The sequence below is a fragment of the Juglans regia genome, chromosome 12 (assembly GCF_001411555.2).
Source record: "Juglans regia cultivar Chandler chromosome 12, Walnut 2.0, whole genome shotgun sequence".
Lineage (NCBI taxonomy): Eukaryota > Viridiplantae > Streptophyta > Magnoliopsida > Fagales > Juglandaceae > Juglans > Juglans regia.
Genome location: NC_049912.1, coordinates 3,456,580 through 3,480,236, shown reverse-complemented (window position 1 = coordinate 3,480,236; position 23,657 = coordinate 3,456,580). Strand labels below are relative to the sequence as shown.

The window sequence follows — 23,657 nt, the reverse complement described above, 5'->3', positions numbered from 1 at the left end:
TCCTCATACAAAATATAATAAATAATTTAATTTTTTCAAATCCCAATTTAATTTTTTCAAATCCCAATACAATAATAATACCAAAACATAATATTTTAAACACTAAAACAAAACATAAAATTCTCATCTCATCCCCCAAACCTGCCCTTAGTCTCAATAATAATAATAATAATAATAATTTGGGATATCAACATCCTATCATTTTTGTTGATGCGTGTGCTTTTCCATTCCATTCCACAGGTTTTGTCCCATTTTGGAGTGTCATTGATTAGTAAGAGTCAATTATGGTAGCACTTGCTACTGTCTTTTTCAAACCCTAAAATGGTGAAAGTTAGGAAAGAAATGGTATCCCTCTAGAGTGGAAACCCATATTCTCCTCCAATTGGTTTGGGGGGAACGGGAATGTAATCTATCTTTTTATTTATAAAAAGATCTATTCATCATCTCACACACCACATGTCACAACTTTTTTCTTTTATAAAATGTGTCGTATTTGGATGATGAGGAGAAGAATTCAACAAGTTCAAGAAGAATAAAACCAAAAACAAATTTAAATTTAAATTTTTTTAAAAAATATAGTATGTAAGGTGTGAGAATGATGAGTAGCAAAACTCTTTATTTATTTGCTCGTTTGTCTCTTCCAAAAAGAGGGCTTCAAAACAATATGAAGTGGAGATAAGGGAATGAGGAGTTGATTCACAAAAAAACAATAGCAATAATACGTCTCCCCCTAGTTGTAGACTTAAGTAATTAAAGTTATTAAATTAAAAACAATATTTATGAGTTTCGTAATGGGCAGTGTCTTGATGTCATTGTATATTGACTTGATGTTACTTAATTTAACAAATCATCTCGTCCACATTTAAGAGCTCTAAGAAATAACTTGATTCCGAACTAATAATGATTTTCTTAATTTCAAGTGAAATGGATAGTATTAATTAGTGTTAAAATGAGGGTTTTTTTTTCAATTATTTCACTAATCAACAATGAGAAATGCAAATGTATTTAAGAAAAACTTACAAACAATTTAATTGTCCACGTGATAATTATTGATATACTAAAGATTTTGAAATTTGAAATTCAAAATTAGAATTTGAAAAGAAAACTAATAAAATAAATCTTGTAAATAAAAATATAAGTAAAATTGTAAGTACATGTATCATTATTCATCAACAATATGTTAAATAATCCATATTTTACATTAATGGGTCTCATCCATTTTAAGTTAAATGAAGAGGATGTCGACAAAGTTGCACCATAACACATGAATTTATTCAAGGCTAAGCACCGACATTGTCGGAGTCGGAATACCCTAATTTCGACTTCAAATCCAACTTTGTCGAAGGTCAAATCTGACCTCCGATTTCAACTCCAATTACTATAGACTCCAATTTCGACTTGACGAAACGGAGTCGGATTTGGACTTTTTGCTCAAGCTTTTTTTCTTAGGTTCATATTTAGCCAATTTTTTTTTTTTTTTTTTTTTTAAAATTGTGGATTTTCAAATTTTTTTCAAAAATTAAAAACTAAAACTAAATCAATCACTGTTCAATTTTATTAAAAACCTAACCAAAATTGCAAAAATAAATTATTCACAAGTTAGAAAAACTAAAACAAAGTTTAATTGTTAGTATTGATTATTAACAATTACTATTTAACTAGTGTCTAATTACATGTTTATTATACTATAGCATTACATGTTATTAACTCATTATAAAATATAATATTTTATACTAATGTCTAACTTATTCCTATTATAGAGATGTATTATGGTGTTTAATTACATGTTATTATAGATTACTATAACATGTTATTATACTCGTGTTATTATACAATAGTATTCCATGTTATTTCAAATTTATAGATTAGTGTTTATATATTGGTATTATATTTTGTTATACATTAGTATTACATAGAAATCATAATTTGATGTTTCCATATAATAAATTATTATTAGTCAATTTAATCTATTTATATTATAGTATAAGTGTATAATTTTATAATAATTAGCTCATACTAGCATTTTATTGAATTTAACTAACTATATAAGTTCTAATTATATAACTATATAACTATACTAGCATATATGATTAATATATAGAAAAATGCATATGTTTTTTTATAAATATCAGAGTCGGTGTTGGAGTCAGAGGGCAAAGTCGAAGTCGGTACGGCGCAACCTCCAACTCCGACTAAAAAAAATCCGACTTTTAGCTGGAGTCGGATTTTTTCTCAGCCCTAGCCGGGTCATTAATTTGTCTAGACATATGGTCTTTAGCTAATGGGGAAACAAATAAATATGCAATAGCAAATTAAAGAACTCGAGCGCTCCCAGGATGAATCTCAACAGTTCCATTTAAACAAACACAAAGTCAATAGCATTGAACACACGGAAGCTGTAACGTTACTGAAAATTCAACAAAGCCTCACTTTCTAGTCACCAATGTTCTTCATGTATGCTTTCGAGAGTTTAGTATCCATGACAAGCTGCTGTTCTTTGAGGAGAGAATACCCTGATTCCAGTAAAGCCTCTATCGTTTGCTATACAGCCACATGCAGCACAATCACATTGATGTCATCAAATTTCAGATCAATCAAAAGACACTTGGGGCCAAAAAGAGACATTTGAGGCCAAAAAGAAAACAACATAAATAGCAATAACAGAAAAACAAACAAGACAAATACCAGAAAAGAGGATGAGTAATGTGGCTCTGGTTACCTCCAGTAGTTTCTAAACTTTACAAAACTTCACTTGATGATCATTTACTCATTGACATTATCTTGAAGATGAAAGCTCAGTCACACAGTTCACCAAACCAGTCATAGACCCATTTCAAGCAATTGTTGTAGACATTTTGGTTAACATCCATAGGTCATTTGAGAATCAGTATCCATTTCTTATTTCTTACATACTTTTGGATTTTTTTTTTTTTCCATATTTACTCGCAACTTCAGCAGGGCATTCGCAAGATCTGGTTTCCATGTACCAAAGAACAAATAACATCCCAGAAAATTTCCATCTATTTTCGAAAGCCTTGCATTTGAATGTCAGTGCATTATATATCAACCAAAACAACCACACCAGGAAAGGATTAATTATGGTTATCCAACCTTACGAGTTATTTGCAATGTCCCCCTCCCCGGGCTGGGGACAAAAAAAAAACTACAAATTTTTAGAATCAACACTCTAGTTTGATTGTAGGTTGCCAGGTCCACTCTCACTACAGTCCAAATCAATGTCCAAAACTCACAGATTAGTGGACGGGTCGGGTGCTGGGGTGTGTCAATCAAACAAATTATGCACATTAATTTAAACTCTCCAGTCTGCACTCCACCGCATCTCCCACTAATTTATTAAATTTCTAGTGGGATTTACAGTACAAATTAATTCATTCCTAGAGTGTTGACTGCAAAGACTTGTAATATAATGAGCACATTGCAAATAACTCCATAGTTTAGGATGACTAGCTACAATTAACCCTTGTGCAAACTTTTAATATTGCTTCGATTCGATTTACATTGCTCAATACTCTAAACAAATAGAACCGATCAATTACATAAGGGTGGCAATAAAAAAACTAAATTGAAAACAAAATAGGATATACGTGCTTACCTTTGGGGGAGTGAATGTGGGTAGTTTTTCATTCTTTTTTCGCGTGAGAAGTTTGTCCCCAAGTTTTTCAACGCCTCCAATCTCATCGATCCACTTAAAAAACATAAAGTCATTGGAATAAAAAATGTGCATAAAGTATTAGCAACAATTTTAAAAGAAAAATATATTTGCCTATTTAGGAAATTAATACTTGGAAGCCTTAATATGGTTAAATTAATTATTTACATAGAATGAACGAGAAAAAAATGCTAGCCACATCCACACTTAACTCCAAAACGACTGACCAAGATTGCAATCGAAATTCTTTGGAATCAATATAAAATCCAGTTCCACTTGAAAAAGAACCAATGCATCTGAAGACCCAATAAAGACTCATATAATTTTCATAATTCATCTATCATATGTAGGATCTAGAGTATTATAATCTCCCCCATTCAAATCACTGGCATCCTTGACAGGGCCTGTTGCCCTATTGTGACCCAATGCCACATGGTATTACTAGGTCAACTCTAATACCATTTGAAAACACTCCAAAGAAAAAGCCACTCACATCTGCGCTTGTATTTTAAAAGAACTAGTAAACATTACAATTGGAGCTCTTTATAAAGCCCAGTTCCACTGAGTAAAAATTAATTCTCCCACCCAATGTGCACTTTTGAGGCATTACTATAGGCAACACTTCTGATAGTGGGAAACAGTATCTTATTTACTAGAGAAAGTCTTGAAAAAAAATAGCTAACTATGTGCCAAAATTTTTTTTATCAAAGTGCCATTCACACTTCATCCTTGTGCACCCTCCCACCGGTCCTCTCTCCCCCCCCCCCCCCCCCCCCCCCCCCCCCCCCCCCCCCCCCCCCCCCCCCCCCCCCTCTCTCTCTCTCTCTCTCTCTCTCACACACACACACACACACACACTCAAAACTGAACAATAATAATTCCTTTATTAAAATCATAAATAATTTCACATGACAGTTTCAACCTGTTCAGAAGGCCAAGTCAATGCAAGAAAACAAAATATTAAGTATACTAGGTAATAACAAAAGAGAAACTTGAGTATAAGTGCTTGTAATGATGCATGTATCCATATATGTTCTTGTTTTGGTAGGTCTTCACTAGTGAAAAAAAATTATCAAGCATGACACGACTTCCAAATTTAGCTGGCAAGGAGACAATAACAGCCCAATTGAACACCCCTACTGAGATAATCCTTTTTATGTTAATATTATTGCCTCCCTATTGCTCTGTCACAACAAGGTCATCAACATCTAGTGCAACAACAGACAGAAATTTAGAATGATTAATTCCATATAGCTACTTTATCTTGCCGAAGAGGTTTGATTAAAGAGCACATACTTCAGGATTTTGTAGTAAGCGAAAGTTCAGTGACATCGAGCAAAGCAAGGTAGTTGCTTCAAGCAGCTAAAAGTTGTATATAGAGAACTGTGGACAATAATGCCAAGTAGTCTGACCAAAAAGAAATTTACAGAGTTCCTCTTCAACTCCTCTCTTCATAAAACCTCTCAGACTTTATTTTCTCCCCACAATTCGGTTATATGTCAATGATAAAAACACTGGAGTCATCACATAAAAAATGTATACCTACATGTCAATAGGTAATGGCTCCCTGTTCATAGAGTTTCAATGGGATTCGGTAGGTGGAAAGGCTTTAGAATTTTACAATCTTTGTGCAAGAGAACAAGAAAAAAAATGCAATGTTTTTTCAAGACTCACACAATTCATACCAGGATATCACATACCTTTGAGATTGACTGGTCATATGTTCGAGACCTAAGAGCTCCATAAAAATCCAAAGCTGCCCAATCAACAGAGCAAAAACACCAATTTGTAAACTACAGCAATAATAATACTTACAACACGAATCCACACATTTTAACTCTCTTTCAGCAAGATGAAAAAAAGGAACACAATATGAAATAGCCCAAAAACAAAAACAACATCAACAACAATTGCAAACAAATTTGTATCTTTTTGTCCTGCCAATATATCTGAGACTTAATTTAAAGGCTGCTATTTCTAGATAGAAAATGTTAAAATTAATTTCAGCACACATTATTCCAGTGCAGGATTCGTCAAACATTTTCAATGGATCTTCCTTCAATTGGAAGCGTTTACCACTTAAAATATCTATCTCACGTTTCTCTACATCTGTTTTTTCTTCTTGTCTTTTAACATGCGCCGTTAAAACATTACAAAAAGCGAATTGTAACTATGTGCTACCCTTCATACTGTTTATGTGGGAATACTTCGTTTCAGTATACACACATAATAGAGAGATGAAAGAGATAGAGACAGAGACAGAGACAGACATGTGTGTTTGTGTTGCCAAGACAATATGAAACCATACCCCTGATCAAGATGAACCAGACAAGTGAGAAAAACCTGCAGGCAAATGGATTTTTATAAGGATAGTTGCCAGCATCCATTATTATTATTATTATTATTATTAATATTAAGTTTCCAGTATCCAATATATCAGCTTAAAGCTGATGGTTCTTTCTTTCTTGTCCAAGTTTAAGGACAAATCTAAAGGTCTCATAATTATTAGAGATTTTAATCCATAATCTTTCTTGTCCCAGTTAGGATGAGTCTCTCTCTCTCTCTGTTGATTTCCATTCTCTTCATTCATTTTCGTTTCTCTCCGTAGTTTCATTCGTTAGTTCTTTCCTCTAGCTTTTCTCATCTATTTCGGGGCTTGGAGTTTTTTAGCATGATGAGTAATGTGTCCAGATTATGGGTCGAAGCAAAGTTGTTTGCTTTTCTCAGGTAAGAAATCTCTTTTGTATTTCTGAAAAAAGTAGGAAGTTGACAAAGTTTCTCTATCTCAGTAGATGGATGGTGATTTGGGTGGCTGAGTTGGCGAGTGCTCGAGGTTTACTGGAATCGTGGGGTTTTAGCAGACAGAGGGAGGGTGAACGAGCTTTTTTGATTCAGCAATGCCCTAACTCGTATGGTAGATTTGTGAAACTGGCTGAGTATGGAACTGGTGCTGGGAAGGGCATCATAATTATACTAGAAGGCAGGAAAGGGAGAGGACGGGCTGGATTTGTGGAAAAAATGCGGCAAATGGTGGGCATTCAGTCCTTTGTTTCTGTTCGTGATAACAGAGCAATGGTCAACCGCAGTTGTGCAATTACGGGTCGTAGAGGGGTAGAGGTTCACAGGGATTCTTCATGTAGAGGGGTTTCCTTTTCTCATGAAGATTCCTACATGTCAGCGTTGTTCAAGCCGGTTTAGGATGCCCAGGCTGAACTGATTGGTTGAAAGAAAGTATCGAAAGCTTGCTGAAGGTGGACATGGGTTTGGCTCTTTTAATGGGCGCAGGCCGTAATGCAATGGTCTATTCCGGCAAGAGGTGTAAGAGTGGGCCTCCTAAGTTGGTGGGCTCTTCTTCTGGGCTGAATAAAGTTAATAAACATGGTGCAGTTGGCTGGAGAAAAGGAATATAACCCGGTCTGATGTGTGCCAAGTTAAAAAATCCAGGTCTTCACAACCCTTAAAGCCTGAAACAAGTTGCAGCTCAACCCAAGCTGACGGGTGATCTGTCGTCATTACCGTCAACACAGATAGGGTCGACAGACTCAGATGACTCCTCTGAGGGTATTCCAATGCCGATTTCTTTTCCGGTGAATGAGATTTCTTCAGATGGGATTCAAGATCCTATTTCTTTTGCTCGGGATGATGGTTCTTGCTGTAAGTATCATAGGGAGGGGTCAGTTCCTTGTTCCTCTCTTCTCAGCAGCTTCTTTGTGGTAGAGGTAAGGTTGTTGTGTTGGAGGATGTTGAAGAAGGACGACTCAGGGGTATTGTGTACCCAGATTAATGCCATTGATGTGCAATTGATTATCGGTGGTGGGAAAAGATCTGTTTTTTCTTCTCGAGTGTCAGATGAGTTGGATGAGTCTAATGAAAGACCCTGATCCTTTATGTTCTATTCCTCCTGGTTTAGAATGGGCTAATATTTCTTCTTATTGGGTGATGAGAAAGGCTGATGAAATTAAGGACTGCATGGCGATTTCCTATAAAGGATTTGAAGAACAAGTCAGAGCTCTCATTGCTATTGAGGCAGGTCAGCCATCTTTGGTTAGATCAGCCTCTAAAAATGAGAGGGAATTGAAGAGATTATCATGCTCAATCAATTATAATGTAACGGAAGGGAGTGCGTACAGAGGTAAAGGCAAGGAGAGGGCAGCCAATAGTTATTTTTGAAACCAAAAATTATTTCATGGAATATTCGGGGGCCGAATGATCTTCGAAAGTGCCTCTGGGTGAAGAATTTAATCTGAAAATTGAAGGCTGATGTTATTTGTTTTCAGTAAACCAAATTGAAGTTCATAGATAAAGTTTTTACTATAGGTAATCAGTTCATAGATAAAAATAATAATTAATAGTTTATGTTGGAAAGTTTCCATTTTTTTTTTTTATAAGTAATCAATAATATATTAATAGATATAGACAAAGCCCAAGTACACAACAAGAGATAAGACCTATCTAGGTCGAAGTAAGGGAAACCAAAAAGTCATGAAAATTCAGGCCAATGAAATCTAAAGCAATGGCCCATAGAAATAAAGTACTGAAAAATAAAGTTCCAAGTTCCTCTGAAGACCGCTCATTGTCTTCGAAAGTCCAATCATTGTGCTCTTGCCATATACACCACATAATACAGATCGGGATAATTTTCCACACCACCTTAATTTGTTGAACTCCTCTTGGAAGTGTCCAGCTTACCAATAGATCTACCACCGATGCAGGCATAACAAAGGATAACTCTATCTGACTAAAGACTTCCACCCACAAGGCTCTAACTATCTCGCAACGTAGCAAGAGGTGTTCCACTGTCTCGCCAGATTTCTTGCACATGCAACACCAGTCTAGTATAACTATTTGGCGCTTCCTCAGATTGTCGATAGTCAGAATCTTCTCCAACATTGTTGTCCTCGTAAAGAAGACCACTTTCGGAGGCGCCTTATTTTTCCAAATTCTCCTCCATGGGCATGGATTATTTACAGCTTGGGAAATGGACTTATAAAAGGATCGAACTGAGAAAATGCCATTACCCGCGGGAGTCCACTACATCCTATCAACTTGCTGTCTATTCGACTTCACAGAATAAAGAAGGCTGAAAAAAGCCTCAAAGATGTCCACTTCTCAATCTTGTGCCGCTCTACTAAACGTGACGCTCCAGTGCACTTGGTCCACTGATAGAAGCATAAGGTCCTCTATTGAAGCTTCCTGGTTACGTGCCACTCGGAAAATAGCTGGAAATGCATCCTTTAGAGCCTCATTCCCCCACCATATGTTCCTCCAAAATTTAATGCGAGAACCCCTCCCCAACACCAATTTAGAATGGCTACTAAAATCCCCCCACTCCCTCCTAATGTGTTTCCAAACTCCCACACCGTTGGCCCTAATACCTCTTCAATGCACCCCCCCCCCCCCCCAAAAAAAAACATGCTTTCATATTTACAATCAATCACTAGTTTCCATAGGGCTTCTGTCTCCTTGTTATACCTCCATAGCCACTTCCCAAGTAGGGCTCGATTGAATGTTCTCAGATTTTTTATACCCAAACCACCTGACGAGATTGGTCTACACACTTTATCTCAGCTGACGAGGTAAAATTTGGATTCATCCCTTATCCCACCCCATAAGAAATCACGATACAGTTTATCAATCTGAGTCGCTACCCTGGCAGGCAATTGGAACAAAGATAAGAAGTACGTAAGTTAGAAAGTGTACTCTTGATAAAAGTCAACTGGCCACCTTTCGACAAATACAATCTTTTCCACCCTGCCAATTTCCTTCCTATCTTCTCTATGACTGAATCCCATATGGATGAGGCCCCTGTGGCAGCCCCCAACGGCAATCCCAAGTAGGTAATGGAAATAGAAGCTACCTTGCACCCAAGAATACTAGCTAGCTGCCTCGTTTTACTCATATTCCCCACTAGCACTAACTTTGACTTGTCAAAATTAATTTTTAGGCCTGACGCTACTTCAAAGCATAATAACAACGTCTTCAATACCCTCAACTGGTTTCGATCTGCCTCATAGAATAAAAGCGTGTCATCTACAAAAAGTAAATGAGACAAAGTAATAATGCCCTTATTGGAATCACCAATCGGAAATCCAGCCACAAACCCATGCATTACCACCGTCGATATCATCCTACTCAAGGCCTTCATAATGATAACAAAGAGAAGTGGGGACAAAGGATCTCCTTGCCTTAAACCTCATGCACTGCTGAAAAAGCCGGTAGGGTAGCCATTAATCAATATTGACAATCTGACTGTAGAGATGCACCAACTAATCCAAGAACGCCACCTAGCCCTAAAGCCGCATCTCCCCAACAAATACAAGAGGAAATTCCAATTTACGTGGTCATATGCCTTCTCCATATCTAATTTGCAAATAATCCTTATAGAGCCAGCCTTTAATCTGCTATCCAAGCCCTCGTTTGCTATAAGGACTGAATCCAAAATTTGTCGTCCCCTAACAAATGCATTTTGTGGCTTCAAAATGATTTTGCCCAAAACCGCCCCCCATCTGTTAGCAAAGACCTTGGAAATAATTTTATACACCTCATTTACAAGGCTAATGGGTCGAAAATCCTTAACCTTCAACGCTCCAATTTTCTTTGGGATCAACGTAATAAAAGTAGCATTTAAGCATTTCTCAAACTTTCCAACCAAGGATACTTCCTAAAACACATTCATAATGTCCACTTTTACCACCTCCCAACAAGATTAGAAAAAGCCCATCGAGAAGCCATATGGGCCTAGAGCTTTATCTTTACCCATACGTCTGACTACATTATACACTTCCTCCTCTTCAAAAGGCCTCTCCGACCAAGAGGCTTCCTGGGGCTCAATAGTATAAAAAACAAGACCATCCAACTTTGGGCTCCATCCCTCACGTTCTGTAAGCAGTTGTTCATAGAAATCCACCACATGGTCACGAATCAAAGGGGCCTCCTTACACTCCATACATTATTGTTCAGCATTTTGATGGTATTAGTTCTTCTATGAGAGTTGGCAACCCTATGGAAGAACTTAGTACTCCGATCCCTTTCTTTCAGTCACAATGCTCTCGACTTCTGGCGCTAAAAAATCTCTTCTAATGATGGTACTCTTTCTAATTCTGAAACCAACTCTATCTTGCACAATAGCTCTTCCAGTAAAAGGGCTCTAACCTCAAGTATCCGCTCAAACTGTTGCAACTCCTCCACCATGAGTTTTTTTTTGCTCCTCTATATCTCCAAAGGATTGTGAATTCCAAAACTTGAGGTCATTTTTCAAAACTTTTAACTTACAGGCTAGGATGTATAAGGGGTTACCATAGAACTGCTAAGAAGACCACCATTGCCTAACCTTATCCACAAAGCCTTCACTTTTCAACCGCATGTTTTCAAGCTTGAAGTATCGACGCCAGCTTCGAATGCCACCACAATCCAACAATATAGGAAAATGATCAGAGCAAAGACGTGGCAGCCTCTTTTGGCACACCTTCGGATAGTGCACCTCCCACTCCAGTGAAATTAGGAATCTGTCCAGCCGGGACCATGTCTGATTATTCGACCAAGTAAAAGAACCCCCCAATAGAGAAATATCCAGCAGGTTTAAGTTAAAGATACAATCTAAGAACTCTGTCATTGCTAGGCGCATCCTACTCTCACCAGATTGTTCACTAGGGAATCTAATGACATTAAAATCCCCTCCTATGCACCAAGGAATCTCCCACCAGCTATGTAATCCAGCAAGTTCCTCCCATAAGAAACATCTATCGTTGTCTACATTTGGACTATATATTTCTGCAAAAGCCCACACAAAATTATCTGCCACACTCTTAAAATAGCATGTCACTGTATACTCCCCCACAAAATCCTCCATTCCTTAACAACTCTTTTATCCCACATCACTAGGATTCCACCCAAAGCCCCATTCGATACTAGATAGGCTCAATCCGCATAAGTACAACTCCAAACACTTTGAATTAACCTTCTAGAAACACTTTTCAACTTAGTTTCTTGTAAACATACTATGTCAGCCCTCCACTCTCGCAGTAAATTTTTTATACGAAGTCGCTTATTCGCCTCATTTAACCCGTGGACGTTCCAAGACAGTTTTCGGCTTCATAAAGAATAAACAAGTCCCTTTCCTTTGAATCGGCGGTTGAGCTCGTTTTTTCAACCCTGATTTCTTTGACGGTGTATGACCCGCTTCAATTACAATAAGTAAAGCAAAAAACTACCCTTCATAACCCACACATTCCATACATATCCAGTGTTGCATTTCTTTCATCTTTTGAAACACCCAATCCGAAACATTCAATTCATTTGGTAGCAAACGGTTCAACGGGATAGGCTCCCCTTCACTGGAAGCCCACTCCAGATAGGAGTCACCCCCCTTTCTTCCTCCCCAAATAGGTTCCTACCCTCCCATTCAACCACAACATTACTAGTGGGAGATTGAGTCTCAGGGACCATCAATACCTCACAGCCATGACTCTGAAAGAGCCCATCATCAACCACCTCCACCCTTGCCCCCTCAGCCCCTAGAACTTGAGCTTCGGAGTAGAGGTTTCCCGCCCCGATACAGTCAAGATGATCCTCGAGTTGACAATGGGCCTTCGTCTAGGGAGGAGACCCTCCCATCCTGATTATCGGCAATTTCTGGCTGCCTGAAGCAGCAACAATGTCGCATGGTGGCAGGAACTCCACCAACTCCACCTGGCTGTTGTCCCGACAGTCAACTCTCCCTGGATTACAGGAGAAATTTCTATAATTATGTAAATATTCTTAGGACATATTCTAGGAGATTTGTTAGCAATTGTTATTCTTTCATTTATTATTCTTTCCTTTTAGCTTATCCTTGTAGTCTATAAGACATACGGATTGTACCTTATTTTAGAAAATAAGAAATACTGTTCCAATTCTTCTCCACTTCTAGAGTTTATGGAGTTGTCCCTATGTGGGGTGGGTTGCATTGGTTTTCAAAGGGGCATAAGGTGGAATCACTGTTATGTGGGATAGGAGGGCTGTGGAATTGGTAGATTAATATTTGGGGGAATTTTTGGTGGCTTGTCACTTCAAGAATGTGGAGGATGGGTTTGAGTGAGCATATGCGGGTGTGTATGGCCTTAATTGGGATGGTAATAGGAGATTTATATGGGATGAAAAGGTGGGTCGTGCTTCGATGGGGATTTCAACATTACTCAATTCTCAAGTGATCGGGGAATCTCATTTCTCTTCTGCGATGGCTGATTTTTCAGACCTCAACTTTGATTTGGACCTTTATTGATTTACCTCTATTTCCCGTGGTCTAATGGGAGGACATGGACTAGGCTAGACAGATTCTTGGTTTCTTCTTCTTAGGAGGTTCATTTTCTTGATTTATGTTAGAAAAGACTTCCAAGATTATGTTCAGATCATTTTCCTATTGTTTTCGACTGTGGGGGTATCAATGGAGGGTGTAGGTACTTTAAATTTGAGAATATGTAGTTGGAGAATGAGGATCTTGTGGATAAGGTGAGGGTTAGGTGGTCTTTGTTTTAATTTTCTAGTACACCGAGTTTCGTTTTAGCTGGAAAACTTAAAGCCTTAAAAAGAAATGGAACGTGGAGGTATTTGCGAATGTGGATAACAGAGGAAGCTTCTCACAGAACAATTGCAATTTATGGAGGAAAGGGAAGTGTTGGGGGAACTTCTGGAGGATAGGGTGAGAAAAGGTGGTGTGGTTGCTGAATTAGAAAAGATCACCCTTTAGGAAGAAATTTCTTGGAGGCAAAAAATCTTGGGTCCTTTAGTTGAAGGAAGGTGAGGTTCCACCAAATGACCAACTTTCATCGAAGAAACAATGCTATTGAGGTTCTACATGCAGGTAGTAGTATTCTTTCGGATCATTCAGCTATGAAGGAACATATTGTGAACTTTTATGAAAAGCTTTTTCTGGAGGAAAACTCATGGAGACCTAAACTTGACAGGTTGGATTTTGAGTCTATTGTCAGCCTAGTGCGGAGTGGTTGGAGAGAGCATTTGAAGAAGAGGAGGTTTTTTATGTCATTAAAGGAATGGTGAGGGATAAAGCTCCGGGTCCGGACGGTTTTTCCATGTAATGAAGGTTTTCTTGAATTTCATTTGTTTATGAAATTTGAGAAAAACAAATGAAATTCAAGAAAAGTCTTAAAAGGTGGGGGCTATGGATGGGGTTTACAAGATTATCTTGAAGGTTCTTGCTAACCGTATGAGTGTTGTGATGGAAAATATTATCTTAAAATTTCATAATGCATTTGTCAGGGGGAGACAAATTCTCAACTCAGTTTTAATTACCAATGAATGTTTAGAAAATAGAATCATAGCGAGTGACTCTGGTATTCTTGTCAAATTGGACATGGAAAAGGCATATGTCATGTGATCTGGGAGTTTCTCTTGTATTTACTTGGGAGAGATGGATTTGGAGAGAAGTGGTGTTTGTGGATTAGGCATAGCATTTTGACGACAGATTCTCAATTTTGGTGAATGGTTCCCCCGGCTGGTTTTTTCTCGTGGTTTGAGACAAGAGGATCCTTTGTCTCATTTTTTTTTGTTCTTGTCATGGATGCATTGAGTAGAATGATTGAAGAGGCGGTGGATGGGAGTTTCATGTCGGGTTTCTTGGTGGGTGGTGATTCTCTTGGTAGCATAAAGGTCTCACATCTTCTCTTCACTAATACATTAATTTTTAGTGAGACTAATTAGGATCATCTTCGCTCTTGGAGAGCCCTTTTGTTATGTTTTGAAGTTATTTCTAATCTTAGAGTTACTTTATCCAAGTTAGAAATGGTTCTTGTGGGTTTGTTTTGGACATTATGGATTTGGCCAACATCTTGGATTGCAAGGTCTCATCTTTACCTATGAGATATCTTGGTCTTCCCTTGGGAGCTCCACATAAATCTTTGGCGATTTGGGATTGTGTGATTGAGAAGACCGAGAGGAGGTTTGCTGGATGGAAAATGATTTATTTGTCTAAAGGGGGAAGAATTACATTGATTAAGAGTAGATTGTCTAATCTTTCAACGTATTTTCTATCTCTTTTTCCTTTGACTGCATGGATGGATAGTAGAATTGAGAGGATCTTTCAGAATTTTTTTGTATTTTGGGGAGGAAAGAAAGTTCCGTTTGGTAAGTTGAGATAAAGTTTGTTCACCGGTTTCTTGTGGAGGATTGGGGGTTCGAAACTTGAGGCTTTTCAACAAAGCTCTTCTTGGGAAATGGTTATGGCGGTATCACCATGAGGGGGGTGCATTATGGAGGAATATTAATGACGTTAAATATGGGAGGGCTTGGGGGAATTGGTGTTCTAATGAAGTAAGAGGTGTTTATGGAGTGGGTTTGTGGAGATATATTCCGAATGGTTGGGGGGAATTTGTTAGACATTTTAAATGTAAGGTGGGTGAAGGAACTAAAATTCACTTTTGGCATGATATTTGGTGTGGGGATATGGCTCTCAAAAATTGTTTTTCCTTCCTTTTTTAGGATTGCAAGAGATCAAGAAGCTGTAGTGGCTGATTCTTTAATCTTTTCAAACAATACTCAATGGAATGTGAGTTTTATTAGAGATGTTCATGATTGGGAAGTGAGTGTCGTTTCAGATTTTTTCAAAAGGTTGTATGACATAAAGATTGTACATGGAATGGAGGATAGATTGCTGTGGAATCATGCTGGAAATTTCAGATTCTCTACTAGTTCATTCTATACAGCATTGACTTGCCATTATGTTGGTCAATTTCCTTGGAAGTGCATTCAGAGATCCGCTGCTTTTTTTTTTTTTTTTTTTTTTCTGGTTGGTGTCTCTTGGAAAAATCTTGACAATGGATAACTTGAGAAAGCATGGTCTTATCATCTTAGTTTGGTGCTTCATGTGTAAGAAAAATAGCAAATTTGTTGACCGTTTATTTCTTCATTGTGAGGTGGCTAAGACAATTTGGGATGAGATTTTTGGTAGGACGGGTATTGCTTGGGAGATGCCTAAGAGGGTGATGGATCTTTTGACTAGTTGGAAAGGTATTAAGGGTAGTCATCATATTGCTGCTATTTGGAAGATGATTCCTTTATGCCTGATTTGGTGTTTATGGTTGGAAAGGAATGGGCGGTGTTTTGAAGACGGGGACCGTTCGTTGGGAGGAATTAGAGGGTTTTTCTTTTGAACTTTACGTCTTTGGGTGAATGTTCTTGTTCTGAATGGGGATAATTTTTATGGCTTTCTTTTAGCTTCTATTAGTTCCTAGCTTGTATATAGGTGTTTTCTCTTGAATACTTCCTGTGTACTTGGGTTATGCCTATTTACTTGATTCAATAAAACTTCTGATTACTTATCCCAAAAAAAAAAAAGAGAGAGGCTAGATTAAAACTAAAGTCAAAATGACATTTCCAGTAAGCAGATGATTTCCATCATTGAAGCCGCTTGTGTCACAAGGGCTGTTGATATGATCAGTGGCTAAGTGATATGAAAACTCTGATCGCCGGTGCTAGTGATTATTGAATAGGACTGTGGAGGATGATTTGTTTGAATTTACATTTTCAGCTAGAGGGATGCTATTAATGAGATTGTGGTGTTGGATGGATGAAATAGGAGGAGAAACTAGGGGCATAGAATAAAACGTTCTGATTGATGAGATGTTGAAGAAGAAAGCTACTACAAAGTTACAGTGACCCCCTCAGTCTAGGTTTTATGCAGTTAAGGTGATGACTTTATTTCTTTTTTCCCAATAAAAGTAGGGACATTGTTATCATCAACCTGAAGTTGGGGAGGTAGACATCCATCTCTCCCCCAGCTCTTGTCTACATTGTGAAATTGGGATCTTATGAGTTTATAACTCTTAAGAGTATATACACAGCACTTTCAAGGAAGTACCAAAGCTTTCGTGGATTGAGTATACCCTGAGAAGTGAACAGCTCAAGGCACCAAAACAAAAAAATCCCTAAAAGAGAAGGTTACAAATAAGCTTGATGGTCCAACATGAAACAAAGGCCAGTGGTATTCTATATCTTTAAATTTTCGATTCAGTCAAACGGTCATACACTTAGGAGCAACTACATAATGAGAATCAAACTGATGGGCTGACAGCAAAGCCATCTTGATATCATTAGTGCACATTTAAATATGTGAAGAAGCACAACACTGTCGGATATCCTTAGCAACCTTTTTCTCTTGATATAACTTGCATAATAAAAACAATATGAAGGGAACATACAATCATGTCCATATAATTCAGACAATCAAAGAGTTACAAATAGAAACCTTAATACCTACGTAAAATGTGGAAAGCAAAAGACTAGAATAATTAAGCTTCAACTAGAGTTACTGTTACAGGGTTACTTGTGAATTCCAATGACTTCCATAAACTATAAAATTTACAAAAAGGTGAACTATTCTGAAAGGACATGACAGATAGAATAATTACCTTGATTGGGAAATTTGTCCACTATTCTGATAACATCATCCCTAGAAATTCCATCTTTCTTATACATTTGATGCACAATATTGACAATATCTTCACGGTTAGGTTGCCTGTTTCATGAAGAATATTTCAGAGAGGTTTGGAGACATGGCGCCATTATTCCCAAGATGATGTTAGTTTAAAACATCAGCCATGTAAAACAGCAGCAAATAGGGCCTTTTGGTTAAGCTTCTAGAAAGCTTTTAGCTGCCAAAAGTAGGGAAAGTATGAGAGATTAGAAAAAGTCACAAGATTTTCCATCACAGCAAGTTCTATTCTTTTCTTGATTTTCAACTAGGTTAAGGCCTTGTAGTAGGTAAAGGTTGGCTACAGTTTTAAAATTTAGGGTTAGAAGGATTGTGAAGTTGGTAGAAAGTAAAAAGGACAAAAAGAAATGTTCCTATGCTTCACATTGAGATTTTCCTTACAATCACACCACGAAAGGTTTAACAAATGTCAAAGATATTACTAGGTTTGTGCTAACATGATTGGTGCTGAGGATATGGGAGGCAGGAAAATTCTACCGATTGAAGCAAGGACATCTGATGTGATCTTGGAGGAGGGTTGTAAAGGGAATGAATTATGCATCATCGAAAGAAGGATTTCATGCGGTCGATAGTGATAGGGAAGGATTTGTTATATTGTCCATAGATTTTTTGATAAGTTGTTATATTGTCCATAGATATTTTCGTAGACCAAGAGAACTAATCTTTTGTGCGAAACTTCAAGAGCTGAACAAAGTTTTATGAGCTTATCATAATTGAAATGAGCAAGGAAGATACCCGATGGTGTCTGAATTGGGTTGAGGTTAGCAGCGAGGTTTTGCTGCAAATCTAAAGGGCAGAGAAGCTCAAGGATGGTTAACTTTCGCAGCAGGGTTAAGAGATTTGCTAGGGGCAATTTTTGGCAAGAATATAAGAAGGAAGTTCCGAAAACCATAGAAGTTTTCAGGTTCTTGGAACTAGAAGATTTGCCATTAGAAACTGTTCACAGCCCGGGCAGCAGCCCAAGGCTTGATTTTTCTTCCTTGTTCCATCTCCAAACTCTAGTCTTTCCCATGCCTGATTAGATGTCCTATTTGATACCATAAATTCTCTAACTTTTACTAACTTTTTAATTAGGAAACCCAATAGTTTCCCTCAAATATTTGCTGCCATGGAAAATCCTAAACCAAAAGTTTTTTTTCCAGCCACTTTTGGCCTTCAACATTCAATCTTTCAACCATATCAAGCATTACAACCATTATGCCCAAATAGTTGCGGTTAGGGTGAAGCCCAAAATGACATATCCCCAATTTTCTAACCTTTGGCCACAAAAATCTATTGAATAACAGCCATAAGCCTTCCATCACAACTTTCATATGACAATTTGGTATAAGATATCCTATCTATTCTGATAAATGATCCCTCCAATAATTATATATCTATCCAGTAAAAGAAAAAGAAGAAGAAAAAAAGACGTTTGATCTGCCAGTTACTTCCCAATTTGATTTTCTTGAATTGTCGATATGGTAGTAGTTGATTAGTTTTGTTCCTAGTCTTTTGAAAAACACAATTCTTCAAGGAAAACAAGTAAATGAGAAGAAAATACTTCTTTAAGAGGGAAAAGAAGGGTAACCACAATACCAGTAAAACTTTTCCATCCTCCCATCACGAATCAAGGGAGCATAAAGAGTTGAAAAGTCATTCCCTGTAAAAATGATGGGAATTCTATTTGTGACATCTGAGTCACGCCAATCTTGTCCAATACTCACTTTTGTAGGATTATCTGACAGATTCATCAGTGTTCCAACAACAATTTGATTGTTGACAGTCATTTGAGTGTTTCCTGGATCAGAATGGAAATATATTTTTACTAAGTGAAATAGTTTTCCAATACCAACAGCAAATGTCAAGAAAAGCCTGGAGCTAGAAGATACAAAGACTACAGTTTATCATTTCTTTTTTTGTTAAAAAAATTATATAAGTAGAATGAAATTTTATTGAAACAAGTAAATAGGTGTGGCCCATGTACACAGGAAGTATAAAAAAGAGAACACCAAGTTACAAGTTAGAAGCCAGAGATCGATGCAAGAAAAACATGAGAACTAGCCCCATTAAATACAATAGCAATTATCATTTCTTTTTCTTTTTCTTCTATTTGATTTAATTCTGATTTTCTAGTTCAGTTAAATAGTAGGTTACCAAATCTACCAATGCCAGCATCAATATCATTGATCATCAAGCAGCTCATCTTGCCCTGCAGAATGAAACTAAATTATGATGTTCAATGGGGGAAGATAGGAACAGACCACAAGAATATCCATTGATGCATCAATATGAAAAAGGAGGATCATAATTGCACGAGATTATAAAACAACTTTTTGTAACATAGTAAAAGTGGAAACTAATACTGGTAGTATTTTTAACAAGACAGAAAAAACAAATAATGTAACTATGATATTAAGCACAACAATTAGTGTAATTGAAAATGGAAGGCATGCCAGCTTCTTCTTTTCTTTTTCTTTTTTTATGAATACAATTTTATTGAGAAAAGTAACAAGGCAAAGCCAAGTACATAGGAACCATACAAAAACTGAACCTATTACAAGTCCGGAGCTAGAAAAAGAAAGGAGAAAATCATGGACACTAGTTCCATTAAATACAATAGCTGAGGCCCACTGAAATAAGGAATTAAAGAAAAAACATCTAAATTCATCAAACGGGCATTCCTTATCTTCAAAGCATCAACCATTCCTCTCAATCCAAATACACCACACAAGGCATAAGGGGATCACATTCCAAACAGCAGCAATTTGCACATTACCTCTTAAACCTCTCCAGCAAGCAAAAAGGTCCACCACCCTCCTAGGCATCACCCAAGCCAAACCACGCCTATTGAACACTTCATACGATAACAACCTGGTCACATCACAATGTAATAATAGATGATCCACTGATTCACCAGATTTCTTGCATAAGAAACACCAATCCATACAATTAATCCATGCTTCCTGAGATTATCCAAAGTCAAAATAGAAGGAGACCAGCCAAAGAACACACAACCTTTGAAGGCACCTTACTCTTCCAAGGAAAAGAGTGAACCCCATTCGGCCTAGACAGCGTCTTATACCAAGAACGAACTGAAAACTTCTTGTTACCAGTAGGTAGGCATCAAGACCATCTTATCTCTCAAACCCCTCCCAATCTGAGTAGCATACAATAAACCAAACAATTCAGAAACAGCCCCCATTTCCCAATCATTCACAGCTCTAAAGAATAGAACATTCCAATGAGAAGAGGCACGGGAGCATCTGGAATCTGAGAAATGCGAAAAAGATCTGGGAAAACAACACAGAGCCCTACCACCACACCATGGATCATGCTAAAAACAAATTCTAGAACTGTCCCCAACCACAAAAATAACATGTTTAACAAAAGCATCCCAACCTCTTCTAATATTTTTCCACACCCTCACACCATAAGTACCTCTTGCCTCCTTAGAAACCCCCCCCCCCCCTCTCTCTCTTCCCCCAAGCACTCCCATATTTAGAATCAATCACAACTCTCCACAAAGAATCACTCTTGATGATACCTCCACAACCACTTTCCTAGTAAAGTTTTATTAAAAATACTCAACTTCCGAAACCCCAACCCACCGCATGACAAAGGAGTACAAATCTTATCCCAACGAACCAAATGAAATTTTGCTTCCTCCCCTATATCTCCCCACAAAAGTCTCGAAGTAACTTCTCCAACCGATTTGCACACCAATCAGAATGGGAAATAAAGACAGAAAATAAGTAGGAAGGTTAAACAACATACTTTTAGTAAGGGTGATTTTTCCCCCTTTGAAAAATACAAGCTCTTCTAACCTACCAACCTTCTCTCTACCTTCTCCAACACCCCATCCCAAACTGTACTGGCCTTGAACGTAGCCCCCAAGGTAACTAATCGGCAAAGAAGAAACTCGAGAATCCAAAATACTTGTCAGCCTACTCATATTTCTCACCTGGCCCACTGGTACCATCTCAGACTTTCTCAAATTAACCTTAAGGCCTGACACAGCCTTGAAACAAAGAAAAGCGCTCGCAAAGTTTGCACATGGCTTGGATTCACATCACAAAACAGCAATGTATCATCTGCAAACAAGAGATGAGAAACCATAACCAAGCCCTTGATGCCCTCCAACCATAAAACCTGACAACAAACCACTGCCAACCACAACTAAGAGCATCCATAACGATGACAAAAAGAAAAGGAGAGAACAGGTCCCCTTGTCTCAAACCATGGGAATTGTTAAAAAACCCCTCAGGAAAACCATTCACTAAAACAGAGAAACGAACAGTCAAAACACAATGTTTGATCCAACCACACCCCCCCCCCCCCCCCCAAAAAAAACATTTCCCCATAAGATAAAACAGAAAATTCCAATTGACATGATCACAAGCCTTCTTCTTGTCAAGCTTACATAAAATACCCGACTCACCCGATTTTATTCTACTATCCAGAACTTCATTTGCAATTAATACGGAATCCAAATTCTGCCTTCCCCTAACAAACGCATTCTGAGATTTTGAAATAATCATCTCCATTACATTACTCAAACAATTGGCCAACACTTTAGAAATGATTTTATAGACCACATTAACAAGACTAATGGGGCAAAAGTCCTTCACATCGATAGGTCCCGCCCTTTTTGGGATAAGAGCAATAAAAGTAGCATTTTGGTTCTTTTCAAACTTACCAAAAGAGAATAGTTCATAAAACACTTCCATCACATCCTCCCTCACAATGTCCCAACAATCCTAAAAGAAAGCCATAGTAAAACCATTTGGACCAAGAGCCTTGTCTCTAACCACCCCTCTTACCACAGCAAGAACTTCGTTCTCATCAAAAGGTCACTTAAGCCATTGGGCACTCATAGGGTCAATAGTATCAAACTCTAAACCATCCAGTTTTGGCCTCCAATCATGTTGCTCCGTAAGAAGATTCTCAAAGAAACTACAAATATGATCCTTAATATCATAATGATCCCAAAAAACAGCACCATCAACCTCAATCGACTCAAAAGCATTGTTTCTTTAATGAGAAATTGCCACCATGTGAAAAAAATTTGTTCATTTATCCCCTTCTTTTAACCAAAGGGCCCTTGACTTCTACCTCCACGAAGTCTCCTCCATCAAAATCACATTCTCTAATTCAAACTCGATAAACCTTTTCCTCAAAATCTCATCCTTCAAAAGAATACTACCCTCTACTCGACTCTCCAGCCCCTGCAATTCCTCAATAAAGGTCTCCAGAGTCTCCTTTTGTCTATCCACATTCCCAAAGACTGTTCATTCCACTCCTTCAAATCCTTTTTCAAAGCCTTTAACTTACCAACCAATCTGAAACTCAGGATACCATGCAATTGATAGGAAGTCCACCGTTGTTACCATATCTTTGAAATCATCAGCCAACAGCCACATGCTTTCAAACTTAAAATATCTACGACTTCCATGAATACCACCACAATCCAAAAGAATAGGGAAATGGTCCAAACAAATTCTTGACAGACGTTTCTAGTACACCTCAGGGAAATGAGATTCCCACAAAGGAGATACCAAAAACCTATCCAAACAGGACCATGTCCTATTATTGGACCACGTAAAGGCACCCCCCCACAAGAGGTAAATCGACAAAATCAACCTCAAAAATGAATTTAGAGAACTCCCTCATTGCCAAGGTAAAATTGGAATTCAACGATCTATCACTCGAAAAACAAATGACGTTGAAATCCCCTCCAACATACAATGGCACATCCCACCAACTAATGAAACCAGCAAGCTCTTCCCACAACAATCTTTTGCTACTTGTTTCACCATATCTTTGAAACCATCAGCCAACAACCACATGCTTTCAAACTTAAAATATCTACGACTTCCATAAATACCACCACAATCCAAAAGGCTAGGGAAATGGTCCGAACAAATTCTCGATAGACGCTTCTAGTACACCTTAGGGAAATGAGATTCCCACAAAGGAGATACCAAAAACCTATCCAAACGGGACCACATCCTATTATTGGACCACGTAAAGGCACCCCCCACAAGAGGTAAATCAACCTCAAAAATGAATTCAAAGAACTCCCTCGTTGCCAAAATGGCACATCCCACCAACTAATGAAACCAACAAGCTCTTCCCACAACAATCTTCTGCTATTGTCCACAGTAAGGTCGTAAATACCAGCAAAAGCCCATTGAAAATTGTCATCTACACCCACCCCACATAAGAACAACCCCACAAACTAATGATAAGACTTATGTGCACCCAACACAACTTAGTTTCCTGCAAACAATCTATATCAGCCTTCCATACTCTTAACAAGTTCTTGATATGAGAACGTTTGTTAAGATCATTCAGTCCTGAACATTCCAAGATAGGATCTTTGGCTTCATAAAATCATATTGGTCCCCTTACCTTTGGATCTATCATGACTAACATTTCTTTCCTTTGAGTCATAATTGACAGAATATGTTAATCTCCTTAACTCCCTATCACGTTTTGTAGCCGAAAAGCGGTTCAACTCAA

The 23,657-nt window shown here is 37.8% G+C and overlaps 1 protein-coding gene across 1 annotated transcript in view; it reads right to left on the bottom strand.

The window, feature by feature from the left end:
• Positions 1–2,312: 2,312 nt before the first annotated feature.
• Positions 2,313–23,657, bottom strand: part of LOC108998267 (ribulose bisphosphate carboxylase/oxygenase activase, chloroplastic) — a 41,933-nt gene continuing 20,588 nt past the window's right edge. The window contains exons 7-12 of the mRNA XM_018974770.2: positions 19,290–19,344; positions 18,732–18,933; positions 17,071–17,177; positions 5,371–5,426; positions 3,614–3,706; positions 2,313–2,541 (exon numbers count right to left, since the gene is read on the bottom strand). Of these exons, the coding sequence (XP_018830315.1) occupies positions 2,434–2,541; positions 3,614–3,706; positions 5,371–5,426; positions 17,071–17,177; positions 18,732–18,933; positions 19,290–19,344 (621 nt within the window). The 3' untranslated portion in view covers positions 2,313–2,433. The remainder of the gene's footprint in view (positions 2,542–3,613; positions 3,707–5,370; positions 5,427–17,070; positions 17,178–18,731; positions 18,934–19,289; positions 19,345–23,657) is intronic.